This window comes from Sus scrofa, chromosome 8 (assembly GCF_000003025.6).
Source record: "Sus scrofa isolate TJ Tabasco breed Duroc chromosome 8, Sscrofa11.1, whole genome shotgun sequence".
In the NCBI taxonomy this organism is placed as follows: Eukaryota; Metazoa; Chordata; class Mammalia; order Artiodactyla; family Suidae; genus Sus; species Sus scrofa.
The window spans coordinates 38,438,546-38,458,514 of NC_010450.4; the positions used below are offsets into that span (position 1 = coordinate 38,438,546).

The following is a 19,969-nucleotide window of genomic DNA, read 5'->3' on the forward strand; positions in this document are numbered from 1 at the left end:
TTCTTTCTTTTTTTTTTTTTAATTTTTTTTGGTCTTTTTGCCATTTCTTGGGCCACTCCTGAGGCATATGGAGGTTCCCAGGCTAGGGGTCGAATCGGAGCTGTAGCCGCCAGCCTATGCCAGAGCCACAGCAACGCGGGATCCGAGCCGCGTCTGCAACCTACACCACAGCTCACGGCAATGCTGGGTCTTTAACCCACTGAGCAAGGCCAGGGATCGAACCCGCAACCTCATGGTTTCTAGTCGGATTTGCTAACCACTGGGCCACAATGGGAACTCCTGTTTCTTCATGGTCTAACAGGACTGTTCAAAGCTTCACACAGCTCATCACGATTACTCACTGATGGATTCTTCGGGAGGCCAGATTCTGGACCACAGAGAGAAAGCACATTCATTAGCTTTTCCCTTGTTCTTCGCTAAACAGAAAGAAAAGTCAAACATTAGGGTTACCGATAAAATAAGGCAAAATTCTGAAGTGATCACACGTAGAATAAAACAGATCCTTCTGTTCTATGAACTTTATGTACCTGTGACAACTGTGGCCTCTTCCAGCTCACAGGCACCAAGGCATTGGAGTTAGAACCCGAAGAAGTGGAAGAAGTGCTCCTGGTCACGGCGATCACCTTCGGCTTCCCATTTCTTCCGGCCGCGCTATGCTGATCGCCGTATTTATTCCCAATGATTGGTGTCTACACAGAAATAAAATGCCAGTGTTTGACTCAAATAATTCAATATAAACAAATTAATGGTGTCTCTATAATGCTTTTTTTTTTTTTTTTGCCTTTTAGGGCCACACTCATGGCATATGGAGGTTCCCAGGCTAGGGGTCAAATCAGAGCTACAGCTGCTGGCTTACGCCACAGCCACACGGGATCCAAGTAAGTCTGCGACCTACACCACAGCTCCTTAACCCACTGAGCGAGGCCAGGGATCGAACCCACATTCCTCATGGATACCTGTCAGGCTCGTTCCTGCTGAGCCGTGATGGGAACTCCCAGAATGACATTTTTTTACAACCAACTAACCAACAACAACAACAAAAAAAGCATAAGGAGAAAGATTACTTAGCATAAGGCATATGTTACCAAAAAAAAAAAAAAAAAAAAATCAAAGATAATGATAATGTCTTTTTTTTTTTTAACTCAAAAGTTTTCGCTTTATTGGAAACAGGTCTCTAAGGAGACTATTGGTGAGCTTATTCTTACTTAATTTTTTATTTTTATTTTCTTTTTATGGCTGAACCCATGACATACAAAAAATTCCCAGGCTGGGGGTTGAACTGGAGCTACAGCTGCAGGCCTAAGCCACAGCCACAGCAACACCAGATCAAGCTGTATCTGTGGCCTGTGCCAAAGCTTGCAGCAATGCTGGATCCATAACTCGCTGAGCGAGGCCAGGGATCAAACCTGCGTCCTCACAGTGAGTTGGGTTCTTACTCCTCTGGGCCACCACGGGAACTCACTTATTCCTACTTTAAATATAGATCTGCTTTCTTTAAAAACCACCATCTTCACCTTTCCCCCCATGGCTATACAATATGTCCTCTTGAAAGCTCAGAAAATATAAAAATGATTTAAAAAATCACCTGTCATCTCTCCACTCAGATTTAATGTCTCTTAACATTTTGGTATTTTCAATAAAGTCCTGTAAATATTCCAGCTAAGTTAACAACTTCAAAGAGAAAGATATCTATACAGTGTCTTACTGCAAACCTGATGTGTAATATATCCAAAATGTATTTTGGCAACATACCATGATCTAAAACTTGTGTGTATGTATTTGGTGTTGTGAAGTGTCTTGAATTTGAATATAGGATTTAAGCCCATGTGCATGTCATACAAGGCCCCTTATGATCTGGTTCCTGCTTATCTCCCCAACTTCAGCTTCCACCACTCCCTCCTCAACTTCACACTACATACAGCAAAGCTGAACTTGTTCTCTAGGCAAATGGTGCCTTTATGGACCTATATGTTGTCACCTCCTCTGCATGGAATATACACCAAGCAAACCCCTAATCACTTTGAACACTGCCTCCAGACTTCCAAGGAGGCCTATTATAATACCGCCTGTGATTTGTTTATGTGCCTGCCTCTCCCTGCTCTGCAGGAATCCTTGGACCGTGTGGGATTCATCTCTGTTTCTCTAGGATATCTCCAGTGCCTACACATAGCCGGTAACTAGGGATTTTTGATGAAACAAATAGAAATTAAGTATTTGATATCTATCAAATGTTCTGGGGATGCATATCACGGCTTCAAACAAAATAACAGTTACATCATCAGTTTCTGATTTGGAAGAATAGCAAACCCCAGTTTCTCTGTCATATTCCCATGCTATGTACTCCATGTTAGAAATTCTCAGGTGATATTAACTAAAACATTGGCAGGAAACATACTTTCTATCTAAAAAGAACAAACAACAACAACCAAAAAACTGAGTTCTCTTATGGTGTATCAGCAGGTTAAGGATCTGGCCTCACTGCAGTGGTGCAGGTCTCTGCTGTGGCTTGGGTACAATCCCTGGCCCGAGAATTTCCATATGCTGTGGGCACAGCAAAAGGAAACAAACTATGACAAACAATACATGGGATTTGTATTAATATGTGACATAGGGCTCAGGTTTCCTCTGGGGCTGGCAGGCCCTGCCTCGGTCTAGCCTTAAAACATCAGGCTTCTCAAGTCTAGGTTTATTTTAGCCTTGTTTTTTCCTCCCACAATTTCAACCACCCACCTATGTGACACTGAAAACGCTTAAAATTTTTTCTTCCACTCAAGTTTCCCTTTACTCTCTTCAGCTAATTAGAACCGCTGTCAGTATGTCCCCAGGTCACTTCAGAGCCAATATATCCAAGACTGAACTCATCACACCCTCCTTCCCACTAAGATCTGTGCTTCCTGCATTTCCACTCCCTTTGAAAGGCATCAACTTTCACCAAGTTGTCAAAGCAACTGCCCTTGTCTCTTCCTCACTCAGTACCTCCTCTCCTTTCCATCAAACCCCATCAATTACTTCCTCGGACCTTCTGAAAACCATCCGTTCCCTCCTTGCTTCCTCTGTAATTGCCTAGGGATGGTTATTCTAACAGATTCCTTACTGATCCACTTCCTCCCCAGTTCCCCTGGTCTGTTTTCTGTCCGGTTGCCAGAGTGACCTTCCTAAAATGCAAATCCTGATATTTCCTACTCAAGCTGAAAATCCCTCTAAGAGCTGCTACTGCATCAAGATAAAACCATCCAGTTCCCTGTCAGACAAGATCCCCATGAGCTTGCTGCTCCTATGGCTTCTGATTCTTCTCTCATCACACTCCACCTTTATCCTCTGTACTCCATGCTCAAGGCATGCCATTCTAATTGGAAGTTTCCACGGCACCATGCTTTCTCATGCTTGCAAGCCTTCATTCACAGGCTGCCTTTTCTTAGGTTAATCTTCCCTCCCTAAACTTCCATACCTACCTGTCTAGGGTTACTGACTTCTCAACGTTCAGCTCAGAACAGGTTAGGTACACTTGCTATATACGCCTACAGGGCTTTAAACTTACTTCCAACCAAAGCACTTGTCACAATGTGTTTTTTGGTTGTTGCTTTGTTTTGGCTACCCTGTGGCACATGGAATTCCTGGCTAGGGGTCAGATCCAAGTTGCAGTCCATGACTTAAGCTGCAGCTGTGGCAATGCCAGATCCTGAACCCACTGTGCAGAGCGGGGGATCGAACCTGCGACCTAGCGCTCTCAAGATGTTGCTGATCCCGTTGCGCCACAGCGAGGGAACTTCACCTGTCACGGTGTTTATCTGCACTTCTCTCCAAGATCTCCAAGAAGCTGTAGGTGTCCCGAGAGTGGGCTTTCTCCCTACTCCCACCCCGTTTTGATAGCACAGTGTCTACTGTGGAGTATGAGCTCAATCAATGCTTGTTGAAGGACAGGAAGAATAAATGAACAAATGAAGATTTCTCATAGAGCATTTTTATCAATTCCTGAGCATCTTACCTCTGATATATCAAAATGAAAATCTAAGGTCTTCCCAGGCAGCTCCTTAGAGACATTATTAAAAATTTTCGTGAAGGATATTTCAGGAGAACCTATATCTCCTCCATAGGTCTTGGGGATATCATTGGGCACAACAAGGCTTGCCGAGCGAGACACCACCAGTTTTAAGATGTTAAGGGCTTCCTTCCAATAAGGACTCTGGTTTCAAAAAATAATAAAACACGCACAAGTCACAAATACACATTGAACTAGAACTTAGTGTGCACTGTAGACAGTGAAAATATTATTTCTACAAAAACTCTTGTAAGATTTTCATTTATACTTTGAGGTCCTTAATGGAGGGTCTGAGTTTCAAAAGCAAAGAAAGTTACTATTTGTACCGTTAGATTTATGAGCCATCATACACATAATAAATAATACCACCAACTTAGAATATTTCACATTTTCCCCAATAAGTGCTTTATAAATATTATTTTTTTCCATCAATAAAATGTATTTTTATTATGCCACTATCTCTGGTGGGTTTTTTTCCTCTGCTTTTACTTCAAAGAATACAAAATTAGCATAGTCATCATTTCAAGGAATGGGATAAGGTAGATGCTCAAAGTGAGGATTTTTCCTCCAAAGAATAATCCTCAGTAAGAAAAATATTATTTTTTCTTTTTTTAAAAATGATTTTTATTTTTTCCACTCTAATTAGTTTACTGTGTTCTGTCAATTTTCTACTGTACGGCAAAGTGACCCGGTCACACACACGTATATATGTTCTTTTTCTCACATTATCCTCCATCATGCTCCATCACAAGTGACTAGATATAGTTCCCGTTAAATATTATTAATTGAGGAAGCCTAACACAGTAATCTGGCAGTAGGGGTAATAAACAAAGGGGCTGGATATATGTGAACTTTCTAGATGAATAAAGTATACAGCTTTAGATATTTTAAGTCTTAGAGATAAACAATTTTAATGCATTCTTTAATAGGTATAAAAATATTCACACACTAAAAAATTTAGATTTTTCTTGATGACCTGAACCCCAAATAACAAGCGTGAATACTGTGCTAAAACAGTGCTCTCAGTAATTACTGAGTTGTATAGAATGAGCTTTTCCCCTATACCTGGTGGCTATGTTTTTGAGTTATTTTTCTACTCTTTAGTTTTGTTTTTTGGTTTTTTTGTCTTTTGTCCCTTTAGGGCCGCACCCGTGGCATTTGGAGGTTCCCAGGCTAGGGCTCTAATTGGAGCTGTCGCTGCCAGCCTATGCCACAGCCACAGCCATGCCAGATCCGAGCCGCATCTACGACCTACATCACAGCTCATAGCAACGCCGGATCCTTAACCCACTGAGCGAGGCCAGGGATCGAACCTGCAACCTCATGGATCCTAGTCAGGTTCATTAACCACTGAGCCATGACAGGAACTCCAAAATTAAGGAGATTTTAGAGGAAAACTCTGATTTCCAGCTTCTCTTTATAAATTAGAAAATAAGGAAGTTCTGGCCAGAGTGGATCTGTACTCCAATATGGCAACCATTATAAGAAGCTGAATTGTGCAGTTCCTTTCAGATGGGGAATGTGCAGCCCTCTGACTTAGTCATAAACCTATGCCCTCTCTTGGCTACTTGCTTGCCCTGTGGGCTATAAACTCGAACAAAAGGAAGGTATATTAATTAGGAATTCAATGTGCTATGTATTTCTGCAGGAGATCCAGCAACTCTTTGATGAGTTTGCTTCTTTAAGCTTTAGAAAAAAAAAAGAAAGATGCTCCAGATTGTTAGGCAGTGAAGCCTTACTTATCACTTCCATTTGCAGGTTTTGCTTTAGTGAATGCAAATATAACTAGAGTAGAAACATGCTGTATTGATCTGTTTAGGCTCCCAAAGAGTTTGCTCTCTTTGATCAGTTGTACCCATAATACAGATCTGCTCATCAAGGCCTTTCTTACAGATAGTTCAAAAGTGAAAGTCAGTCCAGTCCAGGTTGACTTGTCATCATTTACCTTTAAACTAAGTCCGATTTTTGGCATTCCTGTCATGGTGCAGTGGAAATGAATCCGATTAGGAACCATGAGGTTGCAGGTTTGATCCCTGGCCTCTCTCAGTGGGTTAAGGATCTGGCATTGCTGTGACCTGTGGTGTAGGTCGTAGACGTGGCTTGGATCCTGAGTTGCTGTAGCTGTGGTGTAGGTTGGCGGCTACAGCTCCAATTAGAGCCCTAGCCTGGGAACCTCCATATGCTGTAGGTGCAGCCCTAAAAAGACCAAAACAAAACAAAACAAAACAAAAACAACCAACAAACAAACTAAGTCTGATTTTTTGCTTCCTAAATATCTGGCACTTTTGCCAGACACAAAAAGTAATTCTAAAATGCAGAGTCTCCAAAGAGTTCTCTGTGTCTAAAAGTAATATTTGTTCATTATTTAAAAATAAAAGGTAGAGTCCCAATCATCTTGCCTGGAAATGGGTAACTGCTGCCATCTGTGTGTACTTTTTTTTTTTTTGGCCTTTTTGTCTTTTTAGGGCCAGATCTGGGGCATATGGAGGTTCCCAGGCTAAGGGTATAATTGGAGCTTCAGCTGCCGGCCTACACCAGAGCCACAGCAACGCCAGATCTGAGCCGAGTCTGCGACCTATACCACAGCTCATGGCAACGCTGGATCCTTAATCCACTGAGCGAGGCCAGGGGTCAAACTTGCAACCTCATGGTTCCTAGTTGGATTTGTTTCTGCTGCGCCATGGCAGGAACTCCCTTGTGTGTACTTCTTCCAGTAACGACTGAAATGTGTATTTATAGATGCGATCGTTAACAATAAAAAATCAGGAATCATACCAGTCCTATCATTTGGACCCTGCCTTTTGTCACCTGCATGGAGAACACCCTTCCATGTTGTAAATATTCCTGAAAACATGATTTATGAACTAACCACATCCCCCATCTTAAACATGTAAGGTGTTTCCGACATTTGATGACTGTAACTTGTTTTGAGGTGAATACTTGTAAGTTCTGTGGTCACTCACCTGTACATATTTGCCAATGATCTTGATGATCTCCAGGTTAAACTGCTTGACTGGGGCAGCGGAGAGGTCGATGTGACTCAGAAGACTATAGATGATCTGTAGTAATGATTGTTGCATACCGGACAAGCCTTTTTCTAACAGCTAAAAGTAGGATTAAAAAGCATACTTTGATCAGGTTAAAGAAAACGTAATAGTATTTACATTAATGATGTTGAAAACCATAACAGATTTAACCTAAGAGTTTATGGCTAGATTATCAGGAATCTAGAGAATATGGAAGGTACAAGCGAATGTCTATTGCTGTTACTTTCCTCACTTCAGAAAGAATTAGGTCATTATTGGAGTTCCTGTTGTGGCACAGTGGTTAACAAATCCGACTAGGAACCATGATGTTGCGGGTTCGATCCCTGGCCTTGCTCAGTGAGTTAAGGATCCAGTGTTGCCTTGAGTTGTGGTGTAGGTCGCAGATGTGGCTCGGATCCTGTGTTGTTGTGGCTCTGGCGTAGGCCAGTGGCTACAGTTCTGATGAGACCCCTAGCCTGGGAACCTCCATATGGCCGCAGGAGCGGGCTAGGAAAATGGCAAAAAGACCAAAAAAAAAAAGAATTAGATCATTCTTCATCTGGTTCTTCTTTCTTTTCCTTCTTCTTTTTCTTCTTCTTCTTCTTTTTTTTTTTTTTGCTTTCTTAGGGCCACACATATTGCATATGGAAGTTTCCCGGCTAGGGGTAGAATCAGAGCTACAGCTGCCAGTCTACACCATAGCCAGAGCAACTCAGGATCCGGCCACATCTGCGACCTACACCACAACTCATAGCAACACTGGATCCTCAACCCAATGAGCCAGGCCAGGGATTGATTCCGCATCCTCATGATTCCTAGTTGGTCGAGTTTGTTAACCGCTGAGCCCTGAAGGGAACTCCCAGTGTTTTCTTTTATATCCTTAACTAATCTAGTCAAACACCCTTTATTTTAGGTTAAGAGAAAAATCGATATATCTCTGTCATCAGAGAATAACTAACTAACCCCAGGTCAATCACACCAGCCACTTCCTACCTATGTGATCTTAGACAAGTTTCTTAACCTTGAGACTTGATTTTTAAAAATAAAACAGTGATACCTCTTTCTTCACAGGGTTTGTAGGAGAAATAAATTATATACATATAATTTTAAATACATGTAACTAATTTTTTTTAATGTTTTTTATTTAATTTTTTTTTTTTTTTGGTCTTTTTGCCGTTTCTTGGACCACTCCCATGGCATATGGAGGTTCCCAGGCTAGGGGTCGAATCAGAGCTGTAGCCACCGGCCTACACCATAGCCACAGCAACGTGGGATCTGAGCCGCGTCTGCAACCTACACCACAGCTCACGGCAACACCAGATCCTTAACCCACTGAGCGAGGCTAGGGATCGAACCCGTAACCTCATGGTTCCTAGTTGGATTTGTTAACCACTGAGCCACGACGGGAACTCCTACATGTAACTAATTTCAGTACTGTTGTTAGCAATAATTTGAGAATTATTAATAATCGTAAAACAAGGATAACTTATACTAATAAGAGTAACGTTTGGCACAAAGCTTTCTCTTTGTAGAGTAAAAATTAATTGCCCACATGCTGTACCAGCAGGCTGTATCGTGCCACTGCCAGACCTTACAATCCCATGAGGGGGTCTTCAGGGAGTACTAGTCTTACTTTAGTGATGAACTTCAGTGGCATAAAAGTGAAAGCTGGTCCAAGGTACTAAAATTCAAAGCCAGGAGTTGCCGTGAGCTGTGGTGTAGGTTGCAGACGCGGCTGGGATCCCATGTTGCTGTGGCTCTGGGGTAGGCCAGCAACTATGGCTCCGGTTCGACCCCTAGTCTGGGAACCTCCATATGCTTCTGGAGCGGCCCAAGAAATGGCAAAAAAAGACACACACACACACACAAAATTCAAAGCCAATGAAGGAGATATGTCTGGCTTTATGTTGCTTCCCCTTGTCCTAAAGGTAGAGGTATAAGATAAACCTAGTGATGTGCATTCATGCAGGTTAGTCAGCTATCAGGCAGAGAGCTCACACTGTCAGCTCATTTAAATATCAAGTTGGTGGCAACAAATGTATCAAAGACAACACCTTTTAAAAATTCCCAGTAGTCCTGAAGCACTGTACGGTGCTCACTATCCAGGACTTAGCTAAGTTAAACAGTATTAGAAGCAATACTTAAAATGTTTATTGAGTTATGAGGTCAACTTTTTCAAAAGGAAAGTATCCCTTTTTCATAAACTGACAAACATTTTTGAAGGTCTCTTTGTGGCTGTCTCCTTCAGTAATTTACTTTTCTAAGCATGAAGTTACCTCTTCAGCAAATAAATACAGTCGATCCTTGAATGACACGGGTTTGAGCTGCATGGGTCCACTTAACATGCAAATTTTTTTCAATAGTAAACACTGGCAGCATCATGTGATCCACAGTTGGTTGAACCCCAGATGTTAGAGGGTTGATGGTAAATTACACGGGATTAGACTGTGCGGAGGGCTGACACACTTAATCTCTGCCTTGTTCAAGGGTCAACTGTATTATCTTTTTGTGCTCTGCTAGGACTGGATTTTAAAATTTCATTTGTCTCCCTCAACTCATATTTTAGATTAGGAAGCAAATATATCATCAAAATAAAAACTTGCCCAGCAGAAATGACTTTGCATGCTGTATTATTATTCTAGAAAAGATTTCAAAGCCAAGAGCTAATTCTGCAGAAAAAAAAAAGGTAACCATTCTCTAGAATCAAGGCCATGAAAAAGCCCATTTTCCAGTTGAAATGAAGTTGAAATTTATAGTATTTTGATTTTTATGTCACTTAAAGACAGTGAACGAGGAAAGACACTCAACCCACTTTCCATTTTAAATAAAGCTGAAGTTTACCTTTAAATTTATATCACTTACAGACAGAAAATGAAGAAATAAATACTGAAAATAAAAAAGTCCTTTATATTTAAACGATATTACCTGTATTTTTCTCTTAAAAAAGATGTTCTCTATATTCCCTGACAAAGATGATTTACAGATTAATTAGTATCAGCACTGCTTCTAGAAATAAATATATCTACTTGAAAATTTTGCCACAGAGCAGTGGAAAAATCCTTTTTGGGGAGTGAATTTACCTCTGCAAGGTAAGTCACAAGACTAAATGTAGCATCTGAGAAGGAGTCATGCAGGTATCTACACACTACATTGATCCAGTTAGCACAGTCTCTGGAGTACGTGTGTGTACTATACAAGCTCATCATGTGAGCCAGGTTGACGAGTGTTGGGCATTTTTCTTCTGCACAAACCTAAAAAGACAAATAAAATAATTTCATTCACTCAAAGACGCTGAAGTTTAAACTTTACATTAAAGGCATTTATGTAATGCAATAACTTAGATATATACGTTGAAGCATTAATGCATTTTATTGCAGTAGAGTAGAGAAGTTAAACAGAAGAGGGACAAAAAGCACAAGACATTCTTAAGAGAATAACTTAGATAACACAGAAAGGTGATTAATATGTCAAGCACTTCTGTGGGTATTAAATGCATGGCTGTTTTGCAGGCTGATGCTCTGTAAAAATGACTTTGGTAAAAACCCAAAGGTTTTTTTAAACCCTATGTATCATTTTGTCACTGTTTTGTAAAACCTATATGTGGTTCAGTGCTTAAGTAACCAACAGGCACTTTCAACCCTGGAGATCATCTGGGAGGTTCAGAGCTGCTGTGCCAAAGAAGAAATGCTTTAGTCTCAAGCTGTTCATGGCATTTCACTAGAACAGTCAACTGAAGGAGCCTCAACACGTGTGACATATTCAAAGGACTTCATTGGCGAGCCAATAAAATTCTTAAGTCCTGCATCTCCAGTGAATGGCAATCTTTAAGGGGGACCCCAAATTACTCGTCAGGAAATCACCTAAAGCTCTTAAGGTCCTTGGCCAATCATTTATAGGATACTACAAAGTGCACTGACTTACTAGGCTTTGCTTGATACAGGACTACAGAATGTGACTCAACAAATGTTTGGGAGAATCTTACTGACCAAGTGCATCTTCTTTGTCTGTTCCCTGAGTTACTGGTGAGGATGGTTCCTTAACCTCTTGCAGGGGACACCTAAAGAACGCAGAACTGAAAAAGGACCATGCAAGTCTTCCATCCTCATCTATCATAAAAGGCGAGCGTCCTTGCAATTTCTTTTAGTTTTCCTTTTTTCATTTTCCTCACTTATTGTTCCATCTTACTGATGTTTTCTATGTATTTTCACAAACTGCCTAGAGCATTTGATAAAGGAGAGTATTACCTTTTCAAATACATATTTTCTCAATTTTCAGATGACTATAACTGATTTTTACTTGGATTCATCATGTGGACATTACCATTGAACAGGCCCAAGATATGAAGGCATGCAAGACTGTGCAGAGACTAATACAGTACTTTGGAAATTATTTTATAAAATCATTAAAAGCAGCTGATTTTCATGCGTTAATTAGCCTTTTACCCATAAAACAGACACCAGGAAGAAAAAAGAAAAAGTTGTTTGATGTTTCTTATTTGTACTTCAAAATATAGTAATTGAGCACACTGTTTTAAAAAAAACACATGATTTTATAATTTCACAATTTGTTATTCTTCAGCAAAAATTATTGTAGTTTAATGTAAATTCTTTAATCTTATCCTGAAGAATGAGACATTCCTAGAAAATTCTTGTAAAGAATATTTTTTGAAAGAGTGATTTTTAAAAACTATTTTTGAAAAGGAAAAAAGTTCTTTGGAACATAGGCTTGCAATTTTTGTAATAAAGCATATGGCTTAGCTTTAATTTTGGAATTACCAAGTTAAAATATGAGTCAAAAAGGGTAGGTTTTATACACTTTTTTAGCATCCTATTTTAGCTGTAATGAATAGCTAAAAGGGATAATATTTGTCCCAAGTGTTGCCTCATTTTGAAATCCTGTGCTCTCCAAGGGCACAGACAGTAGAAATAGCAACATTTGCATAATGAGGAAGCTCATAATGGCAGAAAATTACTCTCCACAGTTTAAGGGAGAGAACAATTAAGGAATCAATTTGGTTCACATCCTGCAGGTTGCTGAAAGCCCACAGAGGGAACTTTTATGTGCTGCTCAACAGGAAGAAGACAGAATTAACAGTTAACGACTTATAAAAAGCCATACATTTGATTTCTCAAAAACACCAAAAAAACAAAACAAAACAAAACCCCTTAAAACACCCAGAGTTCCCTGGTGGCACTGTCACTTTTGTGGCTTGGGCAGATGTTGCGGAGTGGTTCTGATCCCTAGCGGGGAGCTTCTGCATGCTGTGGGAGTGGGGAAAAAAAAAAAAAAAAAACCCACCATAAAAGGTACTTGGGAATTTCCTGTGCTTCACCAGGTTGTGCCAAGCAGAAGCTTGGTGTTGGGGAGCTTCTCTGGCCTTCAGGCTATGCTATGCCCCCACCTGTCCCAGCACTTAGCATGTTACTTGGCCCACTTTAGCTGCCCATCTCAAATATTTCTCCTCCCCTTTATCTGGGGATTTATGCTTCTCATTTTCTTAAAATCTCAAAGTAAGCCAATATATCTTTTCCCCTTATATTTTCTTTCTTACCCCTCATCTAGAAAAAAAAGAAAATCCTTGTTTACATTTTGCTAATGGTGTGTCATTGGCTATTAAAATAGAAGTTATTTTAATAAATTCTTTTAAAATTACTTTCAGACCTCATTAATGCAAACACATGGTTTTTTAAGGCAAACCATCCTTTTCAAAATGAAGATGTGGAGTTCCCGTCGTGGCGCAGTGGTTAACGAATCCGACTAGGAACCATGAGGTTGCGGGTTCGATCCCTGCCCTTGCTCAGTGGGTTAACGATCCAGCGTTGCCGTGAGCTGTGGTGTAGGTTGCAGACGCGGCTCGGATCCTGCGTTGCTGTGGCTCTGGCGTAGGCCGGTGGCTACAGCTCCAATTCGACCCCTAGCCTGGGAACCTCCATATGCCGCGGAAGCGGCCCAAGAAATAGCAACAATAACAACAACAACAAAAAAAGACAAAAGACAAAATGAAGATGTGTTTCCATTAGTTATAATAATAGTTCTTCTGTCTAAATACGTGCTTTTCATTTGGTTAAGAATCTCTCCATATCTGTGGAGAAATTTAAATAGGGATGGATTCAACAACATATTTTGTTAAATATTTCCTTGTCATTTATTAAATGTTACCTATCAAGGTAATGAAAATGTTCTTACTCTTATTACTGTGTATGTGATTAATTGGGTTGGGTTGGTGGTGTTTTTTCCCTACATTGGTGTTTGCTCTTTTCATTTACTGCTGTGCTTCTTGCTAATTGAATCTCAGATTTGAAAAAAATGTGCCTATATGAAAAGCTCTTCCAGAGAATTTTACTTGTTTGTTCCCATCTGTTGCAAATTGCTCTGACTTTTCTCCTAGTACTTTAGCTAGGTCATCTTACTTAGAATGAGTCACCTGCTCCATCCACCTAATTTTCCTGTATGTATCCTGTATATATATTACTTGCATGTTACTGGCAATGAACTATATTCCTGTATGTATCCTGTATGTATATTACTGTATCCCTGTATGTATATAACTGTATACAATATACAGTATGACTGTATATTACTGTATCCTATATGTATATAACTGTATTCCTGTATGTATATTACTTGTATATTGCTTGTAATTAACTCCTTGTAACTGTTTATATATTTTCAGCTTGAAAAGTCTTTTCTCCAGGACTCAAGGTGACCAAAAGCACCCATAAAATAAAATCAAGATTTAACTTTAAGCAGAAGGCAAGGTATTTGTGATTTCTTCATTGTTCTTCAGAGAGGAAATTAGTAAAGTTATAGAATGTCAAAAGTTATATTCTTTCACAATTAAGACTGAGAGCTCGAAAACTTTGTATAAGCAAGTGTTTACAGAATATTTAGAAATAGCTACACATCTGTTTCAGAAATGCACTATAGGAGAGAAAGAACCAAGTAAGGAAGAACTAAGAATGAAGAATGAAGGGAGGAGAGAGAAGAGATGAAGAGACTGTTAAGAGGAAAAAGGCAAACATAAAGGGAGGGGAGAACTTTCAGAATCACAAAATATGTTATGCCCTCTTCTTCCACAGGGCCTTTGCATGTGCTATTTCGACTGCCTAAAAAACTTCTACCCTCAGCCCTGCTCTTGGGTCTTACCCCAGGGATTTTATTTTGGTTACTCCTTTTCAGCCTCAAGTAGGTTTTTTTTTTTTTTTTTTTTTTGTCTTTTTGCCATTTCTTGGACCACTCCCATGGCATATGGAGGTTCCCAGACTAGAGGTCGAATCGGAGCTGTAGCTGCCAGCCTACACCAGGGCCACAGCAATGTGGGATCAGAGCCTTGTCTGCACCACAGCTCATGGCAACACAGGATCCTTAACCCACTGAGCAAGGCCAGCGATCGAACCTGCAACCTCATGGTTGCGAGTCGGATTCGTTAACCACTGAGCCATGACGGGAACTCCAGCCTCAAGTAGTTTAGATGTGACTTCTTCTAGGCTGACTTACTTGATGTGCCCCAAGATTATTTTGCCCTCCCACTGCAAAGTCACCAGACTCCATAGTGATTGTCTACTTTCTTGACCACGCCCCTGCTCTAAGGCCCACAGGGCTAAGTATTCGGTCTCCTTTGACCACCACTGTATTTCCAGAATCTGATCCAGGTTCCAGTATATATTTGGTGGTAAACAAATGAATGACTTGGAAACTAACAGACAGGGAGAGGAAAACGTAGGGAAAGGGAGCAGAAAAAGACTCAGATTCAGAGGAGCGTTACTCTAAACAAGTAATTCTATTCACTGTCACTTGAGCAGTTGTAACTTACATCATTACTATATTATGCCTTCGGATGCATAAAAAACTACAAATTTAGCTGCAAAGTCCACATGGGGAGTGACAGGAAAAGGATTTTTCAGAGATTTCCCCCTTAAGATAAACTCCAGAGAGATTTCTCTCTGGTGCTATCTTTTAGCATACCGTTTACTTACCTTTGCTATTCGACTAGCTGTTTCTTTGCAAAACTGAGTTGGGCTGTCAAAATGCTGGATTAAGTGAGGCAATAAGCAAAGGATGTTAAGAGGAAAGCCTATCAAAAAAAAAAAAAAGCAAACAATAACCAATTTTATTGCACATTATTTTCAAAATTAAAGGTGTTTTTCAAAATGGGTCACAGAAACCATTTTCTTTTTATTTCCTGGAGTACTTGATCTTTAAAAAAAAATTTTTTTTTTTGCTTTTACCAAAGACTTTAAGCTGTCTTCCATATAAAGAAAACCCTAACTGTTGGTGGACAAGCAGAAATTAGTAGATTTCAAAACAAATGATTAGTTTACATCTCATTACATTAAAAAGCAAAGAGTTGGCTGCAATTCTCTTCACATCACCTGACAACTGGGAAGGATCCACCAATGTGTGTTTGGAGACGGCGATGAGTTTACTCAGGAGATGCACTGTCATTTCTTGCGTAGATACTGAGGTAAAACCTTTAAGGAAAAGCTGTTGAAGGCCTGGGAAATTGTTCCACTTCAATTTGCTTTGCACGTTTTCAATCTTCTCTCGACTCTCCGATTTATCCAAAGGCAAGTGGATCAGCAGTTTGTTGAGAAGCCTGAGAGCCAGGAGGTATTCGTATTCATAATCTGATTCTAATAAAGATGCTGCTATCCAAAAAATGGTGGCCATCAAGCTGGCAGGCTCAGTAGTGGACTGCACATCATACATTGCTTTCTCTCGCAGAGAGGAAAGGCTTCGAGTCCTCGCTAAACTACTACTGTGGTTTATCCGTCCATCCATTATATCCAGTGTGTTGCTCCGCCGCCGGTCACCTCTTCGGTCACCAATTAAACTTAACCTCAAAGAGTTACTCCTTGTATTACTGTTATATCCCAAATAACCGCTACTAGTAATTGGACTTGTGCTTAGATTGAGTTGTCCAGTGCTTTTCCTGTTAGCTGCATACTTGTTTCCCATTAGAGGATCATGGTATGAGGTTCTTGGAGGAAAAAAAGAAAGAAAAATAGATGAATCCATGCACAATCACTTCTGTTGCAACATTAGCTGCACTCTTGAAACCACTGAAAAATGGTCACTGTTAGCAGGAAACATCATTTTTCAAGTATACCTGACTGTGCTGAATCAAATTTCAGTTCTTTCCTCCATGCGAAAACAAAATGTTCAACTGTATCTTTTCTGTCACAGCTAATTGTTTCCTTTGAGTTGGATGAGATTTGATTTGATGCGAAACTTCTGCTCTAGTTATCATCCTAACTTTCAGCTCTGGGATTCAGGAAACATTATGTCCAAAGCAGGATTCATTTGGCTCATCCCCAGATCTGAAGGCCCTGTGGCACCTGTTGCTGTTACTTCACACTTTTTCCAAAAGAACCAAGCTCAAAAAATTTATTTTTGATTTTTTCCTTCTCCCTCACATCTACGTATCACCGACTAAAAAATAATCACAAAATACTTTCTACATGTGACAGCAGTATGCAAAATGCTAGGAATATTAACATCCATGTAAATGGATAAATGATGCCCTGTTAGTTACTGTTATTAAAATGCTAAGAAAATACTGTGAGAATGAAGAGGATGGAATGATTAGCATCCCCTGGGGGCAGTTAGAAAGGCTTGGCTAGGAGGGGATATTGAGATGGGACTTGACGGATAAATCAATTGGGGATTTGTAAGGTGGAGAAAGTTTGAAGACAGGTCCAGGAAGAAGGAACAATACGTGGAAGGTGGGAGTCCTGAGGTATGGGGACCACGGATGCTGAATGTGGCAGGAACAGAGTCCATCACTGGGGCTGAAGCCAAGTAGCACAGCTGAAAGGTCTCTGATCAGGATGTCACATGAACAGCATCGCCACTTACTAGCCCTGTGACTTTTCACACATCTTCACTGTCTGAGGCTCATTTTCCCACTAGTCATTCGTCTGAATTCTGGAGTGTTATTCTCACAACTAATATTAGAACAATTTAATGTTACACATATATATATATTTTTTTTCTTTTCCTAGGGCCGCACCCATGGCATATGGAGTTTCCCAGGCTAGGGGGCAAATCAGAGCTACCACTGCCAGCCTACACCACAGCCACAGCAACACCAGATCCGAGCCGTGTCTGCAACCTACACCACAGTTCATGGCAACACCGGATCCTTAACCCACGGAGCAAGGCCAGGGATCGAACTCGAAACCTCATGGTTCCCAGTTGGATTCGTTAACCGCTGCGCCACGAAGGGAACTCCTAATGTTATACATATTTAGCTATTTAGGCTCTATATACATATCTACTGGTTGCCCGGTTTTAAAGTCTTACTGAGAAAGGGCAGAAAGAAGATCATAATGCTTCATGGTTTCAGCCAAAGTATCTATTGCAGATTCCAACGTGAGAAGCAGCTCAATCACAAATCCCTAGGGGAAAAAAGGGCAGATTTTAATTAATTAGGTTCTGGAAAGAAGAAACTGCAATGCACTTCCTGATGAGATTTTAACAGAGGACAAACTCCACATTAATATTACAAAATAATGAAACTCTTGAGCAACATGATCTTGCTGATTGATGAAAATGCATCAAACTAATGGTACAAATTGATTACGACCGCAACACAATTCACTCAAAATTGCTTAAACCAGAAATCTAGGAGCCAGCCCTTTTCCTTACACTCACATCTGAATTGAATCCATTGGCAGGTCTTGAAAAGAATACTTTGAAAATATACCCTTACTCTGGCTTCTTTTTTCTGCCTCCATAGTTTTTCCTGATCTAAATCATCACCATTTTGGCCTGGACTCCTACAAATGACCTCTTAACAGACCTCTCTTACTTTCCTAAGGACTCCACTTAGCCTGCAGGGTGAGGTTTTTTTTTAAATTTAATTTTTAATTTTTTTTTTTTAGGGCCGCAACTGTGCCATATAGAGGTTCCCACGCTAGGGGCTGAATTGGAGCTGTAACTGCCAGCCCACACCACAGTCACAGCAGTGCAGGATCCGAGCCGCGTCTGCAACCTATTTCACAGCTCGTGGCAATGCTGGATCCTTAACCCACTGAGCGAGGCCAGGGATTGAACCTGCATCCTCATGGATGCTAGTCAGATGCGTTTCCGCTGAGCCACGATGGGAACTCCTAGGGTAAGTTTTTAAAAAAGCAAATCATATCATCACCCTCTTTTTTAAACCTATGGGTGGTGTCCCATCAGTTCAGACTAAAATCCCACCTCACCTCTCACCAGAACCTCTCAGACTTCACATGATGAGAACCTGCCAACATCATCAATCTCTTGTTTCTACATGTTCCCATCCAGTATACTCTAGCCACATAGGTTTGCTTGATGTTCCTCTAAAAAGCTTCTGCCTCAGGGCCTTTGCACGTGTTAGTGCTATGTCCCTCTAGCCGCTTTCCTAGGTTATCACAGGGCTCACTTTATTTAAATGGGTTCCAAACTCATCTTCTCCGATGATCATATATAAGACAACCCCCTTCCCCCATCACTGTAATCCTACCTATTTTCACAGCATTCATCACTAAGTAAAAGAGTCCTCTACATTATGGGTGGATTCAAGGCTTGTTTCCCCCAATGAAATATGAGCTCTACAATGCAAGGAACTTTGTCTTGTTCACGATTGTATCCTCAGCGTCTAAAACAGTGTTAAAAAAAATCAGGCGTCTGTACAGACCTACCTAAGTTCTCTTCTGCAGTATTTCCCCTAGTTTCTCTTTAGAAATGAAATTCAAACACTCCGTTTTACATCTAACTTTAATGTCCTCTAGATAATATCTAGGGGCGTGTGTAGAAAGCTGTTTCTCATAGGCTGTTTCTGATAGGCACGATCGAATTCAATTAGTAATATTACATATTCATCACACAATGTTGTAATTTAATTCTTTGTCCACATGTTAGCACCTGACACTAATAATTCTATACGACCACTATCTTGCTCTGCCTGCTGTGATTTATATTGGGCCCTCAGTCCTCAACAACAAGGAACTGCTCAAAGAATTTCATGACCTACCTGTGCATCTTCTCCTGGGTCCCCTACAGTTTCTACAAGCCTGGAGAGAACATCAGAAAGTGTAGTTGCAGAAAGAGGCTGCTTTAGGGCCCTGAAAATCTGAAAGGATCTCCCAGCATAGTGTCGAGAGGAACAAGAAAGTGCCGTCTGCAGGGCAACCTCGCTAAGATGACGTTCCAAATGAATTCCTTCTGGGAAAACAAAGGAAACCAGTAAGTGCTTCTTGTTTTGCAGAATACAGGGGTTAGGATCAGAGACTGTTGACCATTTTATTTTATTTTTCCTCTTATGGCTGCGCCCATGGTATATAGACGTTCCCGGGCCAGGAACGGAAACGGAGCCACATCTGTGACCTATGCCGCAGCTGCAGCAAAGCGAGATCCTTAACCCATTGCAGCAGGCTGGGGATCGAACCAGCATAGCTACAGAGACAAGATGGATCATTAACCCACTGTGCCACAGTGAGAATTCCCGATAGCTCTTTTATTTTTTTTTTTTTTTTATTTTTTTATTTTTTTTGTCTTTTTGCTATTTCTTGGGCTGCTCCCGCGGCATATGGAGGTTCCCAGGCTAGGGGTCTAATCGGAGCTGTAGCTGCCAGCCTATGCCAGAGCCACAGCAACGCGGGATCCGAGCCGTGTCTGCGACCTACACCACAGCTCACGGCAACGCCGGATCGTTAACCCACTGAGCACGGGCAGGGACCGAACCCGCAACCTCATGGTTCCTAGTCGGATTCGTTAACCACTGCGCCACGACGGGAACTCCCCGATAGCTCTTTTAAACCCAGTGTCAATCAGTACAGTATCCAGCACACGGGACAGGCATTAACATTTTATAAGTTATTAAATGCTTTTTCCTTGCCATTAAATTCCATTTGCATTTTATTTATTTATTTTTTTG

At 40.8% G+C, this 19,969-nt stretch overlaps 1 protein-coding gene across 14 annotated transcripts in view; it reads right to left on the reverse strand.

Moving 5' to 3' along the window:
- Nucleotides 1-19,969, reverse strand: part of FRYL (FRY like transcription coactivator) — a 350,059-nt gene that overhangs the window by 42,766 nt on the left and 287,324 nt on the right. For 11 of the 14 annotated variants that reach the window (XM_021101186.1, XM_021101187.1, XM_021101185.1 and 8 more), the window contains 9 exons: nucleotides 19,067-19,257; nucleotides 17,371-17,465; nucleotides 15,438-16,045; nucleotides 15,042-15,139; nucleotides 10,146-10,316; nucleotides 7,003-7,143; nucleotides 3,986-4,183; nucleotides 528-689; nucleotides 342-416 (listed from right to left, as the gene is read on the reverse strand). In XM_021101186.1, the coding sequence (XP_020956845.1) occupies nucleotides 342-416; nucleotides 528-689; nucleotides 3,986-4,183; nucleotides 7,003-7,143; nucleotides 10,146-10,316; nucleotides 15,042-15,139; nucleotides 15,438-16,045; nucleotides 17,371-17,465; nucleotides 19,067-19,257 (1,739 nt within the window). The remainder of the gene's footprint in view (nucleotides 1-341; nucleotides 417-527; nucleotides 690-3,985; nucleotides 4,184-7,002; nucleotides 7,144-10,145; nucleotides 10,317-15,041; nucleotides 15,140-15,437; nucleotides 16,046-17,370; nucleotides 17,466-19,066; nucleotides 19,258-19,969) is intronic. The other 3 variants (XM_021101188.1, XM_021101176.1, XM_021101180.1) reach the window with 1 other exon arrangement.